General features: G+C 51.9%; 2 protein-coding genes across 6 annotated transcripts in view; one reads left to right on the top strand and one right to left on the bottom strand.

The window, feature by feature from the left end:
- TBC1D16 (TBC1 domain family member 16) overlaps nt 1-8,654 on the bottom strand; it is a 28,467-nt gene extending 19,813 nt beyond the window's left edge. For 2 of the 4 annotated variants that reach the window (XM_039716043.1, XM_039716044.1), the window contains exons 1-3: nt 8,622-8,654; nt 2,367-2,596; nt 610-1,186 (exon numbers count right to left, since the gene is read on the bottom strand). In XM_039716043.1, coding sequence (XP_039571977.1) covers nt 610-1,186; nt 2,367-2,538 — 749 coding nt within the window. In that variant the 5' untranslated portion in view covers nt 2,539-2,596; nt 8,622-8,654. Of the gene's footprint in view, nt 1-609; nt 1,187-2,356; nt 2,597-8,621 lie in introns of those variants that run through there. The other 2 variants (XM_039716046.1, XM_039716045.1) reach the window with 2 other exon arrangements.
- Nucleotides 8,655-8,759: 105 nt separating this feature from the next.
- On the top strand, nt 8,760-19,236 carry CCDC40 (coiled-coil domain containing 40). 2 transcript variants are annotated; one of them, XM_039715993.1, is made up of 18 exons: nt 8,760-8,804; nt 9,719-9,782; nt 9,912-10,072; nt 10,592-10,675; nt 10,758-10,977; nt 11,348-11,505; nt 12,312-12,434; nt 12,807-12,928; nt 13,667-13,910; nt 14,012-14,194; nt 15,061-15,306; nt 15,830-16,043; nt 16,549-16,718; nt 16,844-16,935; nt 17,194-17,314; nt 17,959-18,141; nt 18,358-18,516; nt 18,887-19,236. In XM_039715993.1, exons 1-18 carry the CDS (start codon nt 8,787-8,789, stop codon nt 19,130-19,132), a joined length of 2,808 nt encoding a protein of 935 aa, XP_039571927.1. In that variant the 5' UTR covers nt 8,760-8,786; the 3' UTR covers nt 19,133-19,236. The 2 variants fall into 2 exon arrangements, with proteins under 2 accessions (XP_039571927.1, XP_039571928.1); XM_039715994.1 differs by lacking the exons at nt 8,760-8,804; nt 9,719-9,782; nt 9,912-10,072; nt 10,592-10,675; nt 10,758-10,977 and adding an exon at nt 11,030-11,199.
- The last annotated feature ends 25 nt before the right edge of the window (nt 19,237-19,261 follow it).

Below are 19,261 nucleotides of genomic sequence, written 5' to 3'. Positions count from 1 at the left end.
CAGGGCAGGGCCCACAAAGTCAGAACCACTGGGGATGGAAACAGGGAGTTGTACAGGTGTCCTCCTGCTCCTTATTCCCTTGCCAAGGTGCCCTCTTTCCCCCTGTGGAGTTTACTGCAGGTGACACTGGGAAGCACTGACTGAAATACGCAGGTTAGACATGCAAGAATTAATGTTTATCTGTTTGAAGTGGGACCACAGTTCTGAACAGCAGCAAAACAAGCTCCCACACGCAGGTTTCGTGTCAACACAGGGCCCGGAGGGGTGCCCACAGCTCAGGAAGTCAGCAGAGCCCTTTGATGTGGCTCTGCACGAGAAGCAACAAGCTCAGATCCTCAGCAGAGCCAATCAGGACAACAAAGGACCCGTTTAATTCAGCAATGCTGCTTCCAGGGTTCAAGACAGTTCACCTGAAAGGACATACACAACCCTGGATGTTTGGAGCCAGGGTTCACCAAGCAGAAGCAGAACTGGCTGACAGTTTCCTGTAAACTCCATAGAAGTCTGAAGCAAAACAGGGCATTGAGCTCAATGCCCCTGTGAAGTTTCTCAACTTCCTTCAGCATCTCCAAGCTCAGCACCCAGCACCCAGAAAAAGGATGCACTCACCTGCTTTCACTGTCCATGAACACGGAGCTGCTGCTTTTCCCCAGGGCTTCACTGATGGGAGAGAGGCAGAAGGGGGAAGAGAAGGCATCAGAATCAGAGTCAAAAGTGCTGTCCCTGCTCACATCGTCAGCAGACAGCTCCAAGGAGTCCTCCCTGCAGTCCAGGCCCTCCTCCGTGCCCTCGGACCTGCAGTGCTCCTCCTGGGAGCTGACCGTGGACAGGGTCCCTGAGTCGCTGCGGGGCGGCTGCGGGGACCGGCGGGCGCCGCTCTGCGACAGCTTCTCCCCTTCCGAGGAGGGGGCCCCGTCCCTCACCAGCTGGGACACCGTGAGGATCTCGTCCCCCCTGAGGCCCGGCGCCCCTCTCTGCTCCGGGGGGGACGCGGGCCGGCCGGTGCCGAAGGCCTGGGCGTGGTGGCGGCCGCGCTTTCGGGGCGCCTTGCGCACCGGGGAGCTCTCGGGGGTGACGTAGCGCAGGGCCTCCTCATCCTGCCGCTGGATGCGCGAGTTGGGCACCCAGGCCAGGATCAGCGTGGTGCCCAGGAGCTCGTCCTTCTCCATGTACAAGCACAAGTAGCCTGAGGGAGAGCACAGGAGCGCAGGTTGTGACACCGAGTCATTCATTGCCCTGAAGTTTCCCTTTCCCCGTCTCTCCATCCCTGGAAATGTTCAAGGCCAAGCTGGATGGGGTTCTGAGCAGCCTGGTTTGGTGAAAGGATCTTTAGGGTCCTCCCTTTACCTTTTCAGGCAATCACCCCCTAACCCAAACCATTCTGTGACTCCTGCCACTTCACTGTCACTCCACATGGGCAAAACAAACCCTTTAATTTACCAGGACAGAATTCTGTCAAAGGAATTGTGAAGTGCTCAGCATTATTCACTATTTGCAAATCATTTCAAGTCTGCATGTGGCTTTTGAACAGTCTGAATTCCCTCTGGCCTAACTTAACACAGAAATGACATGCAAATACTTGGACTTCCTGGACAGATTTACTAATCAAGAGTAAATTATAAAATATGTTCCCACATGAAAAAGTTCTACTGTTTCTTAGTTAAACAATTTCAAGTGCCAGCTGAACATTGATTTCTCAAGAATATTTACCTTAGTGTAGCTGAAGGGCTACAGTATTTATGGGAAGCCAATGGAAAAAGAAGACACCCACACCAAAAGGAAAGCAAGGGTCAGTGCTCAGAGAATAATTCGTTTTGTGAAGCTAAGCCAAGAGCCACAGGTCTTTGATGAGAACATGAAAGAGCACAGGAACAGATGAGAATAAAAGGACAGAGCAGGATTTATTCTCATTTACTCCAGTGCATGCAGCCACAAGCAGGCTTTTTGGATTCTCCCTTTACCAGTGGTTGCTGAGGCCACTTCAGCAATGACAGTTACAAGAGGATATTTGGATTTCCTGAACAATTCAGGGATGTGACCGAGCAGCAGAAGTTACTGTCCCCACATGACAACTTCTGACTGCACAAAAGGACTTTCTAAACCAGGTAAATCCATGCTGGACCAGAAGAGAAAGGAGCAATATCACTAATCCTCCTACTAAAAGAAGAGCTGATGGATCTTGTGGATGGCTTTCGTCCTGAGCCTTGCCCTGTCCCCACTGGCACCTCTTCATTTCTCAGTGCCCAGGGTGTAGAACTCAATAGAAGCAAGACCCAGGAGAGAGAAAAAGAGAGAATGGGGCAGGGTTGAAGCAAGACCCAGGAGAGAGAAAAAGAGAGAATGGGGAGAATGCAACCTGCCATCACCTGGATGGTGCTCCCCGATGCCCTGCAGCAGCTCAGGGGGGTGGACACAGACATTGTTCTTGGAGTAGATGATGTCCCCATCGAGCACGGAGGAGGAGCCGCCGCCGGGAGTCAGGGTCAGGAGGTCGGACGCTTTCGAAGAGGCTCGACGGAGGAGTCGCCCCAGAGACATCGCCAGGGAAATGTTTCCATCATCTGTCAGCTCTAGTCAGGAGCCAAATTCAGAAGATCTGCCAAGAAGGAGGAAAAAATAGTGTGAGAACCAAAATAACGACAGCTCAGCACGTGCCATCCACTGTCTGAGGAAAGTCTCCCATCAATCCACACCTCAGGCAAGAGCCCTCTAATGCTGTGGATCTGTAACATCACCTTCATGCCTCAAAGGTGCTGAAGCACAGAATCCCAGGACATTTTTCTCTGCAATGAAGAGACATGAAGGCAGCAAAATGCCACATGTTAGCAGTTACTGTGGGAGGAGGCAGACCAGCAATGCTGGTCACTGAAATCCCCACTGAGGGAACAGCTCAGCCTGTGGAGCTGCCCCATGTGTCACTGACCGGGCATGTCACAGAGCCAGAGCTGATCCCAGAGGTGCCTTCAGCACAGAAATGGCTGAGACCACAGCACTGAACATGGGGCTGCTGCTCCAGCCACAGCATCTCCAAAAACAACATCAATCAAACCCACTTCATCTCCTGCTTGCCATTTCTGTGTGTTTGAGGTTTTCGGGGTTGGGATTTTTTTGTAAGGTTGTTTTTGGGTTTGGGTTCTTTTGAGCCTTGCCAGAGATGAGGCTCGAAAGCCCTGTGTTCACCAGTGGGGCAGAGCCCAGACACAGAGCATGGCACACCAACTCAGGGCAAACATTTCACCCATCCAGAGTTACACAGAACTGGGAGCACAATCCCCAGCTCACCCCAAATAAGCTCTGGGCTCAAATGAGATGTGCTGCTTGCTGGGACATATGAGGAGCTCTGCAGTGGACCCAGAGGAGTCACCCAAGCTCTAAAGCATTCATCAGATGGACCAGGACATGTTGGAAGAGCAGGAGGGTCTCACACAAAGCAACCCCAGTGCAGAGCGGGCTCCCTGCAGCCATCCCCAGCTGGGAAGCACCAGAACCACGGCAGTTTCTGTTCTGCCAAAACCACAGGAGAAGAGGAAACTCCCACTTTTGTTCCTTTGTGTTTACATGGCCCAGCTTGCTGTGAACAGACCAGCGTGACCCAGCACAGCCCAGACACAGCCACGCTGCCAGGCCCAGGGGGAGCTCAGCCCGGGGTGCTCCTGGGGACCAGTCCCACCTGGGCTGCAGGCCACGGCCACGAGAGCCAGAGAGGAACATAAAGCAGACAGGCCCTGGCCTGGGACACCTTTTGAGGAAATACTTAAGGGCCTAAGCAAGCACTGTCTGATGTTGAACAGCCCTGATTTCCTTAATCTGGTTTTGATGGTGAATCCAGCCAGCCCAGGAGGGCAGAAGGGGCAAAGGGGCATTTCCCAAAGGGCAGAGTGAGGGCTGCAGGGAAGGAAAATAGCTGTCCTGCCTCTGACAGATTGGTACATGCAGAAGACTGCAAATGAGACTGCCAAGCTGTTGACAGAGCCTTCATTAAAGGACAAACTATTGGTTTAACTGGCAATGGCCACATTTGTCAGCTCGAATCACAGCAGAGGCAGTTCCTGTGTTTCAGCCTTTGCTGGGACTTGATGGAGGAGCCTCAGCCCTGCTCTGTACCAGCAAGGGTTCAGGATAAGAGAATCACTTTGCAAATCCTGCACACTCCTTTCTCCTTCTACCACCAGACACATGTATCCTCATGTCTCAGACCCAAAAACCAGCCAAGCCCTAAGCTCATTCTTGTCCACATTGCCAAAATCCACAGCTTCAGGCTCTGGGTTACACCTGGCAGAAAGTCATTTGCCTCAACCACATTTAAGGAGCAAAATCACCTTTCCTCTCATTGCACCCTGCAAGAACAGACAGTAAATTCTGGTGCAACTTCTCCTTCCCCACACTGAGTTACAACATGCTGTTTCCAAACAGGGCCAGGGGAGTCAGGGGCAGGGATATGGAGCCACCTGGCCAGAGACCTGGGCCTCCAGCACGCCTGGGCAGGGTCACCTGCCAGCACAACACTGGCTACAGCAGCACAGACCTTCATCCATGACAGTGACCTCCTCAGAACCCCAAAAACCAGCAGATGCACAGGATGCTGCTGCTGGCCAGGGAGGGCTTCCTCAGGAAACACAGGGACAGGAGCTGGAGAGGCACACGAGGAACAAGAGGGTGTGTGATGTCCTGCTGCAGCTCTCTGGTGCTCCCAGGAAGGCAGGGCAGGGTCAGGACATCTCTGCCAACAGAGGCAGCACTTAATGAGCCTTCACCAGGCACAGAAAGAACAAAGCTACAGGTAAAGATCAAAAGCTGCTCCCTGGAAAGCCAGAGGAATTTAAAGGGAAGTCTTGCTTTCATCCTGCAGAACACCTGTTGTTCAGCACTGCCTGCAGGTGCAGGTGGACAGCGCTGCAGGTACACACAGGGTTGGGAAGAGAAAACCAAAAAAAGACAAAAGCTTTGGAATCCGGTGTCCTGCCAGCTCAGAAATTCAGCCTGTTGGACTTGCCTTGCAGAAGAGCTGCACATCAGAAATCAGAGACCACTGCAGTGCTGCAGACAGTAGCCAGACACTCTGGGATATATAAATATCACCAGGAAACTCAATCCTTTCCCTGTTCTCACAGGCCAGGGAATTCTCTGTAGCTTTGGTTGCGGGATTAATGAAAAACAGATGCAAGCCACAGGACAGTGTCAGAGAGGGTGACAAGAGTTATCTGGGCCAGAGACAGAGATTGCCAAGGGAAGATAAAAGTGAGGGAAATGTATTAAAAGTCCTCACACATGGGAACTGTCACGGCCAAAGAAAGGAAGAGCTGTCCATGAAGGACAGGAGAAGCTGTCAGGCAGTTGAACTGTGGCAAGGAATACCTAGTTTTGTCTAGTATTCTAGTAGCTGGGACAATGGTGCACCAGAAAAGGGAACCCAAGGGGCCATTTACAATGCTGGGGTTTCAAAGGCCGCAGAAATAAATACTCAGCAAGTCCCAGTGGGGAGCAGATGGTGGACTGGACCTCTGAAGGTCATCTAGTCTACTGGTACAGCCCCAAAAGTCCCTGAAACTCAGTTTGGGAAAGTGCACCGCTTTCCCAAAACACGGGATTTCATACAACACAAAGCAGCAAATCACAGAGATCAAATCTGCAGGGTTTGCTCTGTTCTCAGCCCTTTTCCATGTGGGACAACACCTGCACACACAATCCGTGGGGCCTGGGTCGTGGGGAGAGGCAGGAACTGCTGCTGCCTCTTGTGTGCACTTGGGAAAGCAGCAGGAACCGTCCCACAGCTCAGGCAGCAGCAAATCAGCACCATTCAAAAAACCCCATTTTTCATATTAATTTCGTATTTATCTGCTGATCTGGAGGGATTCTTCTCAGTGTGGCAGAGCCAGCTCAGCTCTCCAGAAGCTGAAGCACTGCGTTAGCTGATAAGCTCTTGCTGAGTGCCAATATTTATTAAGCACACACACATTTTCTTCTCCCACACATCAACCGTTGCCACTAAAAATCTTCGCTCCAGCTCCTGTGTCTGTTCACACAGCCCTGGCTGCTCTCCCAGTCGGTGCCAGCACTTCCCAGCTTCTGAGTGAGAAAGTGCTGGGGAGCCAATTCCTGCAATCACCCACAGAGCCTCTTCCCCAGAGCCTGTCCAGCTCCAGCCAGCAGCATCCAGCCTGGCACCAGCTGCCTGCTCCTGCAGGATGCCCTTCCCTCCTCAGGAACCATCCCCAGGATCCTGTGTGCCTTGGCACACCACACCTCACTTGGCACCTGCTGCTGCACCAAATGCTGCTGCCTCCAGTCGCTCAGGATTCCTGCATCCCAGCCCGGGATACACCCTGACACAGCCAGCACATCTCCGGGGACACCGGGGTGGGATACACACCCTGACACACCCAGCACAGCTCTGGGGACACCGGGGTGGGATACACACCCTGACACAGCCAGCACATCTCTGGGGACACCGGGGTGGGATACACACCCCTGAAACACCCAGCACATCTCCGGGGCACCATGGGCACCTGGCTCCTCTCCCTGAGGAGCCCAGCCCAGAGCAGGGCCAGCAGTCTGGGCTGGCTGCAGCCACGGCTGCCAGGGCTGAGCCCTCGGTGCGCTCTGGCTCGTGGGGCACATGGGCACATTGGCTTTATGAGCCACATAACCAAGCTGCAGGGCTCTGGAAGTGAAATGTGAGACCTGCAGTGTGCCTGGGCACAGCAAGAAACACGAGCTGTCAAACAGCAGCACCACATTCAAGTATGAAATGTCTTTGGGAAGTAAAACCCAACAGGCTCGCTTGCTTTCTTGCCCTCAATAACTTGAATTTAATTTTACGTGTTTAAGGAAAGCACAGTTGCTGTGGCAGTGGGCCTCACACACTGCACAATTCCTGCCTTTTTGCCCTCTTGGGAACAGCAAGTGCCAGGTTTGGAACTCTCAGGCACAGAGCCACTGGAGCATGGCAGCCTGGAGTCAGGACTCAGCTGCCTCCAGTCCCCGGGTGGATCTGCTGTGCCACTCTCAGCTGGTCACTCACTTGATCTCTGCTCCTCTGCAGGCACATGAGAGCCCCTGTATGACCTTCCCTTTGTATCACAATACCTCAACATTGGGAATAAAAAGAGAAAAGCTTTCCAAACTCCTCACTACACTGGAGCAGTTAAGAGGATCCAGCCAAATCAAGGAAAAGCATTTACCATGGGGAGCCACTCTGAAGTCATCCCATCTCATGGGGAGAATTATGTAGGTCACCAAAAAGTGTTTCAGTGCTGCCCTGCTGGAGCAGCAGTGCCTCAGGGAGCAAGAGCAAAGGGAAGGGAACAGCCAAACTCCACAATTCCAAATGCAGTCGCTGCAGCAGGACTGACTTTGCTCAGCTGAGCAGGTAAAAACGGGGCAGCAGCCTGAGTCCTGCAGGCTGTGACTCCAGGGATGAAAAGGGAGAGGGAGTGCTGTGTCAGGGCTGGCTGCTCCCAGCCACACCTGCTCAGGCACCAGAAAGCAAACAAAAAGCAAACAAAAGGTAAACAAAACTCACCCATCCCCAGCACCAAACTCACACCAACAGCACACGCTGTCACTGAGTGAGGCACTGTGTGTGCCACATGTCCCTCTGTCCCTGATTTACCAGCTTTTTGTGTCACTCGTCTGCGCTGCTCGGGCCACAGGAAATGCTTTTATGGCTTTTTATTTCCAACATCCTGCTGCTGTGTCCCGATAACACTCTCAGGACTCGATCCTCAAAGAGCAGCAGCTCAAACCCCGGAGTGTGGACCACAGCTCGCAGGGTGAGCTGACTGCAGCTCTGTTCTCAGTGTCACAGGCACCAGAGCACGAGCCAGCCCTGCCACTCGGACACCAGACTTTCCTTTTTCTTCCTGTTCTGAGCAGCAGCTAAGAACAAAACACCTCTGCACGACAAGCCCAGCCCGAGACCCGAAAAGGCAGATCTCCCAGAGGAAGCAGCCGAGTTATTTTAGAGTGTCAGCGGCACAGAGCAGTGCAGCACCCCCAGCCCCTGCCTGCTCCTCAAACCACTGCCCCGATCCTCCATCCACCCTCCCGCGGGTAACAGGGCTCAGGTAGATGTTGGGCTCACCTGGGAGAACACCAGGTCCCCACATTGGAAAACATTGAAACACCCCAAAGGCACGGAGCCGCACCGAAAGAGCAGAAGAGAAAGTTTAGGAACTATTTAAGATTTCCACCACCGCCCCCGAAGAGCATCTCGAAAGCCGGACGGCATCCCGACCCCCGGAGAGCATCCCGACCCCCGGACAGCATCCCGACCCCCGCACGGCATTCCGATCCCGGGACGGCATCCCGACCCCGGGACGGCATTTCGATCCCGGGACGGCATCCCGACCCCTGGATAGGATCCCGACCCCCGGAGAGCATCCCGACCCCCGGAGAGCATCCCGACCCCGGGCAAGCTCCCGTTCCCCCGGAGCACCCGCGCGCTCCCGCCGCCCTCCGCGGGGCTGCGCCGCGGGCAGGGCGGACAAAGAGCGGGATCAAGCACGGACCTGCCCGGGTACCGGCAGGATCCCGGTGCCGGGCCCGGGGCTCCCGGGGCAGCGCTACCGGATCACCGCCCCCCACGCCCGGCCGCCCCCCCCCGGCCCGCCCCGCTTTACCGGCACAGACGAGCCCGGGGAAGCTCCGGCTGCCGGGGCACGGAGCGCGGCCCGAGCCCCCCCGCGCGCTGCGATGGTGCGGCCCGAGTCCCCCGCCCCCCCCGCGGTGGCGCGGCCCGGGCGGTCACGTGAGCGGGTGTTGATGCGTTGCCTGGCAACGGGAACATGGCGGAGCCGCCGCGGGTGAGTCCGGGCCGGGCCGGGCCGGGCCGGGCCGTGCCACCCCACCCCATCCCATCCCACCCCATCCCATCCCGGCACCGCCCGTCCGCCCCACTGCTCCCCGGATCGCCCGTCTCGTCCCCTCCCGTCCCGGTTCCGTCCCCTCCACCGCGGCCCGGTACTGCCCGGCCCGGTTCCAGTGCAGCCCGGCGCTGCCCGTCCCCTGCACCGCGGGCCCGGTACCGTCCGGTACCTCCCGGTGCGTGCCCCGTGCCCAGTCCCGCTGCTCACCCTCTCTTTAAAAAGAAAGAGAGAAAGAAGAACGAGAATAATTTGGCTACATGTTGTGCTGGCTGGATGGATTTCTTTAATAAATCTCTAAGGGATTGTTTTTAATAGATTTGAACTGGAAGCACGTGGAACTGTAAGTCGTGTGCAGAAGTTTTGTCAGGATTTTTGTGATCTCAGGGCTTGCTGGGTGACTATTTTTGTAAACGAGATTAAACTTCTAAATTAAACTTCTGCGCCCTGTGGCAAAAAATACCACAGCATTAGAACTGAATGCAAATGGCAACGTGCTGCTCTGCTTTGCACCTGTGCAGTGTGCCAGGCCAGGGAAGAATGGGAATGACAATGGAGTTCCTCTGGAGGGTCACTGCCCTGCAGAAGGAGAAGTCTGCCTGCAGGGCTGTTCGTGGGCTCTGCACAAGTGGCAGTAACACTATAATTACATTTTGGGAGCATCTCTGTGCTGCCTGTAGAGCCAGGCCCTTGTGCTGATCCTTTGCTTGCACTGTTGATGTCTCGTGACAAAGTGAGCAGATGTGTAAGGGTAAATAGAGTTAGCTGGAAAAGGGGTTTTATGTCTCAGGGAAAGTCCCCTGAGGCGTTCCCAGACAATGCAGAATGTGACCAACCTCTGTCCCCCTGCACAGGGTGACATGGAGCAGCCAGGGCCGGGTGGAGGAGCCTCTCCCCTTCCCTCGGGAGCACAGCCAGGTACCCCCAGTGCCACCTGCAGCACAGCCTCTGCTCTGCTCCCTTTCTGCTCGTTGCTAATCCAGCCAGAGGCACAAGGCTATGGAATCTAATCCTGTTGCTTTGCCTTTTTCCTTCTGTGTGGCCCAGGGAGCGAAGCAGGAGCCAGCTCTGGCCAAGCAGGGCCGAGCTCTGAGCTCCCCAGTGACCATGGCAGCCAGCGAAGGGAGAGGGCAGCTGAGGAGCCTGAGAGAAGAAAATGGAGGGGGAAGAAAGGAGAAACAGAACTGGTCATCCTGGACCCAGAACATGTGAGAAGGCTTCCAGTCTTGCTGTTCTTTGCAGGGTTGGTGTTTGTGTTTCTCTGAAAAGTGTGAGGTGAGCTGTAAGCAGTGGCTGTTCAGCTGCACGTGTGAAAATCAGTTTTGCCAGAATATTAACAGCTGGCTGTGCCACTCAGTCCTGGCCCCAGAGCTGCAGGTTCAGCAGTGAGCAATGGGTAAATCTGATCCCTGCAGTGGCCCTGAAGGAGAAGTCCTTGCAGCAAGAGTGAGAGGTGGGTTCTCAGATGTAGCTCTTCTGGGATGGTTCTGATTTCCAAATATCCTCACTTTTTGGCATCAGCAGAAACGCACTCTGTAACATCTCTCACTTGCTGCAGGGAGTGTAGCTAAAATAAGCACACCAGTCTGTGGCAGAAATAAAATGTTTTATTGGGTGGGGGATGTAGCAGTGAGGCTTCTTCACAATCTATTTACACAAGTATGTTATTAATACTTATTATTATTAAAGCTTATTATTAATACTTATTATTATGTCCTTCTCTACAGCCTCTGATGGCAAGATTCCAGGCTGCCCTGAAGAATTACCTGACCAAGCAGATAGAACAAGTGAACCTAGACCTCCATGAAATGGTACAGAGCCCCTCCTTTGCCCCCCCGCAGCCCCTGCTGTCCCAGCTGCTGGCACACAGCTCCTCCCCTCCTGTGTCTGCAGAGGTCGGCCATGAAGAGCAGCAAGGAGCAGAGGGAAGAGCTGGGGGTGATCCTTTACGGGGCGCAGCAGCAGCTGGGGCAGCTGGAGGAGGAGCTGGCCAGGAGCCACGAGCGCTGCTGGCAGGCGGCCCTGGCGCGGCAGCAGCTGGAGGAGGAGCTGCAGCGCCTCAGGGCTGCCCACAAGGAGATGTGTCACAACACAGAGGGTGAACGCAAGAAAGGTGACACACACAGTCCTGCCAGTGTTTCCCAATTCTAGGGCTGTGTGGAGAAATGAATTGGGATTTAAGGCAAGCGCTGGATTGAGAAATGCAGCAAAATAATTAATCGGGAATAGTGCGCTCATTGAAAAGTTTCACGGATTCTCCTGGGATTCTGTGAGCTGGGAGTCCAGGAATTACTTGCCAGGATCTCTGGTTGTGGAGCTGTACTCCATAGCTGATGTAAATATGTGTGCTGGAGAGGGCTGGTTATCTGATATATGAGAGGTTTTGCTTCAGGAGCTCCTGTATTTTTTTCTCTTTTATCTCTGTTTAAGGTGTACCATACAAACAAACTTCTCTGTAACTGTTCTGCCTCTTGTCCCCCCAGTTTCTACAATGCAGACCCAGGTTGAAAACCTGGCCTTGGAGCTCTTCTACGTGCAGAACATGGACCAGGACATGCATCACAGGCTTTTACTGATGAAACAGTCAGCAAAGAGGGCTGAGGCAGAGAGGATCCAGGCTGAGGTGGAGAAGAAAAAACAGGTACCAAGAAAAGCTGTCTTTGAAAGAAATAAATGCAGGTGCCAGCAGTCAGTCTTGGAGGATGTGACACCTTGTTAGGAGAAAGGCTACAGCGTTTGAATAATAGAAAATGAGTGGGGATATTTTTCTCAAATAATTGGAAAAAAAATCTAGAGACTTTACTGAAAAGGAGGAGAAGTCCTGCCTGCCCCAGGACAGCAACAGTGCAAGCCTTAGCACAGTAAATCACTCTTCACTCGAGGAGAAGGGGTGTGGGGGAAGGAGGATATTTGTGAAGAAATATTGTGTGTACAGCTCTTGAGAATGATTCTGAATCTCAGAATTTCACAATGGAAAGTGAACTTTGGGAATGAGCAGAGCCAGTCGGTGCTGGAGCTCCCTCTGCTGCCTTCCAGGCCACAATCCACGGGGCACTGCTCGTGCAGAATTCTGTGCAAGCTGTTGAAATACAGTGGGTTCAGGAGGGTTTTAACAAAGGAATTTCAAATATACATTATTAACATTCCCACTAGCTGGACAGGTGAACTCAGTGCTGACAGGAGGGACTGTGGCTTCAGAGCTGACCTATCAATTTACTGCTGCAACTGCAATAATAAACAGTCAGCAAAGGTTTCATTCTCCTGCAGCTCATCCCTGCTGCAGTCCTGAGCCATTTGTGCATGAATGGGAACGTTTCAGTAGGACTCCAGTCTAATCCAGTTGCCAGTTCTAGTTCCATTTTTAGCTGACATTATTCTGGTAGGATACAGTTGGTTTAGACTGAGATTCTGTGACTCACCCTGCACTCTTTGGCTCTGGCTCTGTAGGACCTTTTCCTGGACCAGCTGACAAGGAGAGTCCACCAGCTCCAGGAACAAATTGCTCTGTTTGAAGCTCAGCTTGTGGCCCAGGCAGAGGACACAAAAGTGACCCGGCAGGCCATCAGTGAGGTAGGAGGGGACTTGTCCCTTGGGGTTAATATTTCCCTCTGGCAGGGCTGACCCCTTTGGCCCGTGCTCACGTGGTGTGCACAATGTGGGACAGAGTTTCACAGTTTGTTCCTCTTTGGAAGAATGAGGACTTTTTTTTCTTTTCCTTTGTCCCTAAGAAGTGCCTGTAAATCACTTCCTCCTGCCCTTCTCAGCAGTTTTTTCATGCAGACCTGTGCTCTGTGGGCTGCTGAGAACTGAACCAGCCACGGAGTTGAATCTGATCCTGCTCAGCACATTATGAACAGGAAAAGAAAAAAATTGTATTGTAACAATTTTATTTTTTTTAACACAGTGTAGATTCATCCTGTCTGCCATCTCTCTGTTCCCCAGGCTGGTCTGGAGGTCCAGGCTATTAACATGGAGAAAAAGAAGCTGATGGACCAATGGAACAGCAGCTTGGCTGGAATGAAGCAGAGAGATGAGGCCTATGTTGTCACTCAGGAGCTGCTGAGGTATGGTCTGAAACCAGGCCCTGAGGACACCTCACATTTGGGCAGGAGGGATTCTAGAAGGGAATTCCAGTAGGGTTTAGTCTCCTGTGGGGTTTAGCACTGTGTGGGCAGGGCGTGCCAGGCAGAACAAGTTCCCTGCTCTGAAGTACATAATAAATTTAAAGGATGAGAAGCACTTTTCTTTGTTGCTGTTTTCTTTATCCTAACCACAACTCTCCCTTGGAATGTGGGGAGTTCTTGAAGCTGCTTAGAGTTTTTATGATCGTGTTTTTTTTCCTTTAAAAGAGTTCTCTCACCTTTGCAACATTTCTTACTCCAACGACTTGGATGTCAGGAAGGGTTTATCTCTCATTTATCAGAGTTTTGTGAGGCCTTTGGAAACTTTCAGGAAAACCTCCCTGTGTCACCAGAGGAAGTGTTTTATTTGCTCATGAGCCTTAAAGCTTGACTGATTCTCTGAGAACAAACAATCTGCTTTTATATGGTGACATCCTGGTTGGAATGGGGGCTGGGACAGTTCTGAAAGAAGGAATCAATTTTCATACACACATTTACTTTTAAATCTTAATGTCTCCATCCATCTCCTGCTGACTCTGCACTGTGACAGCAGCTGAGCCCTTACAAACATCTTCCTTCTTGGGCAGTTGTTGCTGCAATAATGTGCTTGAAAAGAGGAATTTGTGGGTGCTGCTCAGCACCAATCCCTGTGATGACATTCCATCCTCTTTGCCCCTCCAGCAACTACAGACGTGACCTCAAGTCCCTAGAAGGGGACATCCATGGCTGTGGGAAGTCCATCAGGAAAGAGGAGGAGAAGAATGAGAACCTTGTCAGGCTCCTGAACCGCTCCCAGAATGATGCCAGTGTGACAAGGAAGCTGATTGCCCAGTGCCTGCTGGAGCAGGAGGCCCTGCAGGTTCAGACTGGCACCTACACTCGTGTTCTCCAGGAGACAGAGGAGGCCCTCAGCAGGACCAAGATGGTGAGGAGAGGCCGTGGAACACGAATCCTTTTGAACACTTGAATTGAATGCCCTTCCTCAGGCAGTTGTAGTGATCCTGTCTCTGTCTTCCAACCTTTTAGGAGCAGGCTGCTCACCTGAACGAGTTGCTGTCCATCAGGAAGGGTATAGAGAAAGGAACTTACACCAACGAGCAGCTAGAGAGTGAAATCATGGCAAAGCTTCAGGACCAGAGGATATCCAGCAAAGTTGCAAAGCACTTCTCCCAGCTGGCTGAAAAACTTCGGAGCAGAAGAAGCGACCTGGTATGGCAGCCCCCTTGGGAGGGCAGGGAAGGAGCCCCTGGGGCCCCAGCAGAGTTTGTCAGTGACTCTGTTCTGGTTTCAGGTCTGCACTGAAGCTCTGCTGAGTTTGCCTCTCCAATCTGGTTCTCCCTGTGGTCTTATTGCAGGATTCTAGTGTGTGTGAGGGAGCTTGGCCAAAAGGCCTGACACCAAACACACTGTCCTTTACTTAAAAAATGAGGAAACATGATGAATATTTACTATAAAGTACCAGCATTTCTTATGTACTAAAAACAACCAGTGGACCTGTGGTACTTCTGTAATCTAATTTTAACTAATTTTTATTTCTATAATTCGTCATGGAATGGGATGCAGGCAGCTCTCAGTTCTGAGGAACAGTCCAACAGTCCAGACTTTAATCTATGAGAAGTTGCTCTCTCTGGGACTGCATAACTGGATCACTTAGAAGGATTAGAAAGCTCAGCCCAGCCCTTCTCACACCTGTGAGTGCTGTGCTGGTTGTTAGGTGTGTGTGCCAGGTGTCGTGGAGCAGGGACAATGCTGTGATGTCCTGGTACTGGTGGCAGGTAACTGGAGACAGCTGGGCAGGGGGTCATTGCAGAAGGGATGAGTGAGGTCTCTTAAAGGTTTTTGGAATGTTTAGGCTCCTTAATGCTTTTCAACAGTTGTATGGGAGAGGTAGATGTTGTATTAGCTGGCAATTGATGGAGAAGCAAAGATACACAGAGGGTAGGGAGCTTGTAGCTTGTAGTGCAGATCTGGGAGTAGAATCTCAATCCCCTGACTCCAGTGCTGGACAAGTGGCATTACAACTCAGCAAGGGGCTGCTGGGGACAGTGATGTGTTTTCTCTCTTGATGTTCCCAGGAGCTGCATTTTTACAAGGTTGAGAACGATGTGGCCCAGATTATTCTGAATGCAACCAATACCAGCTGCAGGCTGACAGTTCACCAAAAAACACTCTCTGAGGTGGACAAGGAAATAAAAAATGTGAATGAACAGATCACCTGCCAGGAAAATGAGATTGCAAAGTCCAGGATCCTGGCTGAGAAGAAGGGAGGGATCCTCTGCCTGTACAACAAGAAGCTGGAGATGGTTCTTTCTCAGCAGGGGGTAGGTACTTTTGTGTTTCAGTCCCAATTTTGATTTTATTCTTTGTGGTGGCCCCAGATGTCCCTGATCAATGTAAGTGTGTTAAGTGTTGGGTAGTTCAAACATTCAGACATCAGCACTGTGATTTAAAAGCTGCATTGGTTAATGCAGGTGTTTCTGTTTATCAGTTCAAAATGCAGTGAAGGGAATTGTGAAATGAGGGTGTGCCTGGCACAGATCCCTCAGGGACTTGCCTGCCCCTGATGAAAATGTCAGATGGCATCAATGAGTAAATAGGATCTTGTTAGGAAAATCTGCAAGCACTGAGGAGGGGAGAATGGGGCAGGCAGTGGGATCTCAGTCATTTCAGGATTGGCCCTATTGGGGTGACTCCCAGATCTGTCCCTGGCAGGGTAAGACCTTATGGATACCCATGGGGAAATGAGTCCTATGGCACATCCTCTGTAAGCTTTGGAATGTCCAGATGCTGCAAAAAACTCAGGCAGCTTCTGCCTGATTTAGCCCAAACTTTGCTCTCGTACAGGGGCAAGAACTGGGACCTCTGGAAATTGAGATCAACAAGCTGAACAAGCAGATAGAAGATTGCAGCTCTGAGGCAATGACGTTGCAGAAGTACTGGCTCAGTGAGCAGAAGGAGCTGGTGAGGCTGACCCGGGAGAGGGAGGAACAAATCTCCTCCCTGGACACGCTGCAGAAGCAGATCATCATCATGCAGCAGAGGAAACTGCGCCTTGAGAGTGCGTCATTCCCAAAGTCCTGCTCTTCCTTAAAATGTCCATCTGGGAGGGGGGGAACAGGGAGGGGAGGGTTGCACATGGGAAAAGCTGGACCTGCCCCAGAGAGTGCTCCTGGCTGTGTGAGCAGGAATAGCAACAGCCCAGGAACTCCTGCTGGTTGCACCTGGTTATTCCCGTAAGGATTGATCCTGCTGTCCTGACAGTCAGACCCTAAGTGACAATGTCACCTGTTACACTTGCTAAATAAAGTTTGCAAGTAGTGGGTAGGTAAATGTCCCCAGCAATGACTGCACTTTCCTTGGCCAAACCCAACTTTTTCCCACAGGAGTCTCCTTCAAAAACTTTTTTTGGTTTTTGAGCTTGTGGAAATTCATTTTGGCTGGACTGGTGGGACATGGGTGGCTGTGCCTGAGGTGTTGCCAGCTCTGATAGCCATTTGTCACACCTTGTCTCTGTTCAACCCAGTGCTCAGGGGAATTCTAAGACTTTTTCTGTTCACCCATAGATGAAATTCAGCAGGAAATAAAAGAGCAGAAGGACGTGGAACGGCACATAAAGAACATGTCAAATGATTTGATAAAGTTGAACACGTTGATCAACAAGAACAACAGCAGCGTTGAGGACCTGAAAAATGGCAGAATTGTCACAGAGAGCGAGTTTGTGCAGTCTCTCAAGGTACTGAGGCACCTGGCACCTCATTCCCAGGTCTCAGCCTCCTGTGCATATCCGAGGCAAACAGTGATCCTGGAAAACCTTCTCAGCCTGACAACTCTGTATTGTTTTGTTCTTCCCAAATCTAGGCAGCAGAAAAAGAATCCATGGAGATGCAGGAGAAGCACAGTAAACTGACTGAGGAGAAGGAAAGGCTCCTGAACAGCCTGGTAGAAGCAGAGTAGGTACCAGTCACCAAATCTGGCACCAGCAAGTGTGCTTCTAGCCTTCCTGGAGAAGGGGATGAATGTTTGAAAGGTGTTTCAGCAGTCTCTGGAACCAGCAGGGAGGATGTTGGCTTTAACAGTTCCAGTGTGTGTAAGCTGGACATTGCCAAGATCCGTATGGGAAGACTCTGCCAGTAACTGGCAGTGAGTGTGCCACTGGGCAGGTCACTGAGGGTCTAACTTTCTCCTTCCTTCCCCTTTCTCCTCTGAAGGCATCAGATCCTGCTGTGGGAGAAGAAGTTCCAGCTGGCAAAAGAGATGAGGGAAGCAACAGATGCTCTGTTAGAACACGGCGAGATCCATGACATGAAAACAGAGATTCGGAGGATGCAAGTAAGGCACTGGGAAGGAGGGCTGAGGAGGGAAAGGCACCCAGTGTACTCAGCCTTGGAGTGGCTGAAACATGAGGCAGGAGATGAGAAACAGGCTGGAGAAGTGGCATCTTCAGGGCCCGGGGTGGGACTCTAAACCCCTGCAGCTCGACTGAACTGAGCACATGCAGCCCACACATCCTGCATTCCCCATGCCAGCCTCAGCAGGATCTGGATACTCCCAAGAAATCTATTTAAATTGCAGTATGTCTGCCACCTGATTCTGTGACCCTGATTTATGTGCAGTGTTGATTAGTAAATATTGCATCACTTTAATCACTGGTTTAGGAAAGTGTTCCCTCTCCTGGCAAAGAAGCTCATCCCTTTCATTCTCAGGATGCTTCTGCTTTTCTGCTTCTGCTCTTGCTAATGAGGTTCAGACTAACATTTTGAGTATTGGAGTAGACAGGTTGGTAATCCAGGCCTCTGCCTTCCAGATCCACACACAGCAAACCAGCATTGGACCTGGACCAATCTGGTTTGCAGGCACTCATGTCCCATAGATCTGGTTTGTGCTGGTGAGATGTGCCACCCGGACAGCTTCCCTTGGTGCTGTTGGCAAACATTTGGGATTTTGAGGCTGGTTTGTGTCTTGGCAAACGGCAGGTGCGCTATGGGCAGCTGCAGAAGCAGCAGGAGCTGCTGATTCGGGCGATGGAGGCGTGTGTTTCCCAAAGAGAGACAATAACAGATCAGGCAGAGGCTCAGAGCAAATTAAAACACAGCACCAAGAGCGACTTCCAAAGCAGGAAACAGGAGCTGAAGAAGAAGATCAGGGAAATCCTGGAGGTGAGCAAGGAAAGTGGGGCTGCAGGAGCTCACACAGCTGGGGTTGGCCTTGTGGTGGGCAGCAGTGAGCACTGGAGTGCCCCTGTGCCAGCACAGGGACAGGCTTGGAAAGTCATTCATTGAAAATCCCCCAAAACCCAGTTCTGGGAGGATGGTCAGGAGTGCAGCTGAACTAGAGAACTGAAATCTGCCATTCCCTTCTCTTCCATTTACTAGAACATTTATGTATGCAACCAAACCATGCAGGAGCTGGGGACCACCCAAGAGTCCCTCAATGACAACTTTTCAGAAAAGCAGCAGGAAGTGTGCCAGCTCCAGGCTGAGACCGACAGCCTCAGCTTGGACAGGGAATATCTCCAGAATGAGAAACGATGGGTGAGCACATCCTCTCCCTCACAGTGTGTGAGCCAGACAGAGCCTGCTGCTTCCTCTGCTGCCAGCTCTAATGTATTGGAACAACACATTAACTGAGCACGTTTTGGGGGCTCACCAAGAGCCAGCTTGACGTATTGAAACCCTGTCCTGGTGAGGGTTGCCTTACGTATGTGGGAATTTCTCTGATTTATGGAATTCTGTGACGTCTGTACCTCTCCAACACCCGGGCTAGGGGTGCTGTTTGGCTGCTATGGTGGGGAAGTCACAGCACTGTCCTTCCCTTGTCCAACGTGCTGGTCACAGCACCTGACATGAGTCCTGCCCATGCTTTTCCTGCTGTCACAGTCCCTTCACTTTTTGCTTTTCTCAGAACCTGTTGGAGCTTGTGGCTCACCAGGCACGCCAGAAGCAGCTGCAGGCACTGAGGCAAGGGAAGTACAAGGCCCTGTGCCACACTGAAGAGGCCTGCATGAACCAGCAGGAGAAACTGGAGGCTCGGCTGCAGACCATTAACACCATCGTGCAGCAGATCCAGGAGGAGCAGCCCGAGCACCAAAGGGCTCTGCAGTGGCTCAGTCACTGCCTGAGATCCAAGCTCGGGTCGGCGAAAGCCTGACAGAAACACAGAAAATACATGTAGTATCTTTTACATTCTTCCACAGGCTCCAGACTTTGTAAATAAATAAACAGATAAATAAATAAAGCAGGTGCGGGGTATAACATTTACTTTGTCGAGTATAATGTT

Source organism: Passer montanus, unplaced genomic scaffold (genome assembly GCF_014805655.1).
Source record: "Passer montanus isolate IOZ18808 unplaced genomic scaffold, ASM1480565v1 scaffold35, whole genome shotgun sequence".
NCBI classification, from domain to species: domain Eukaryota; kingdom Metazoa; phylum Chordata; class Aves; order Passeriformes; family Passeridae; genus Passer; species Passer montanus.
This window is presented reverse-complemented; position numbering and strand designations above follow the sequence as displayed.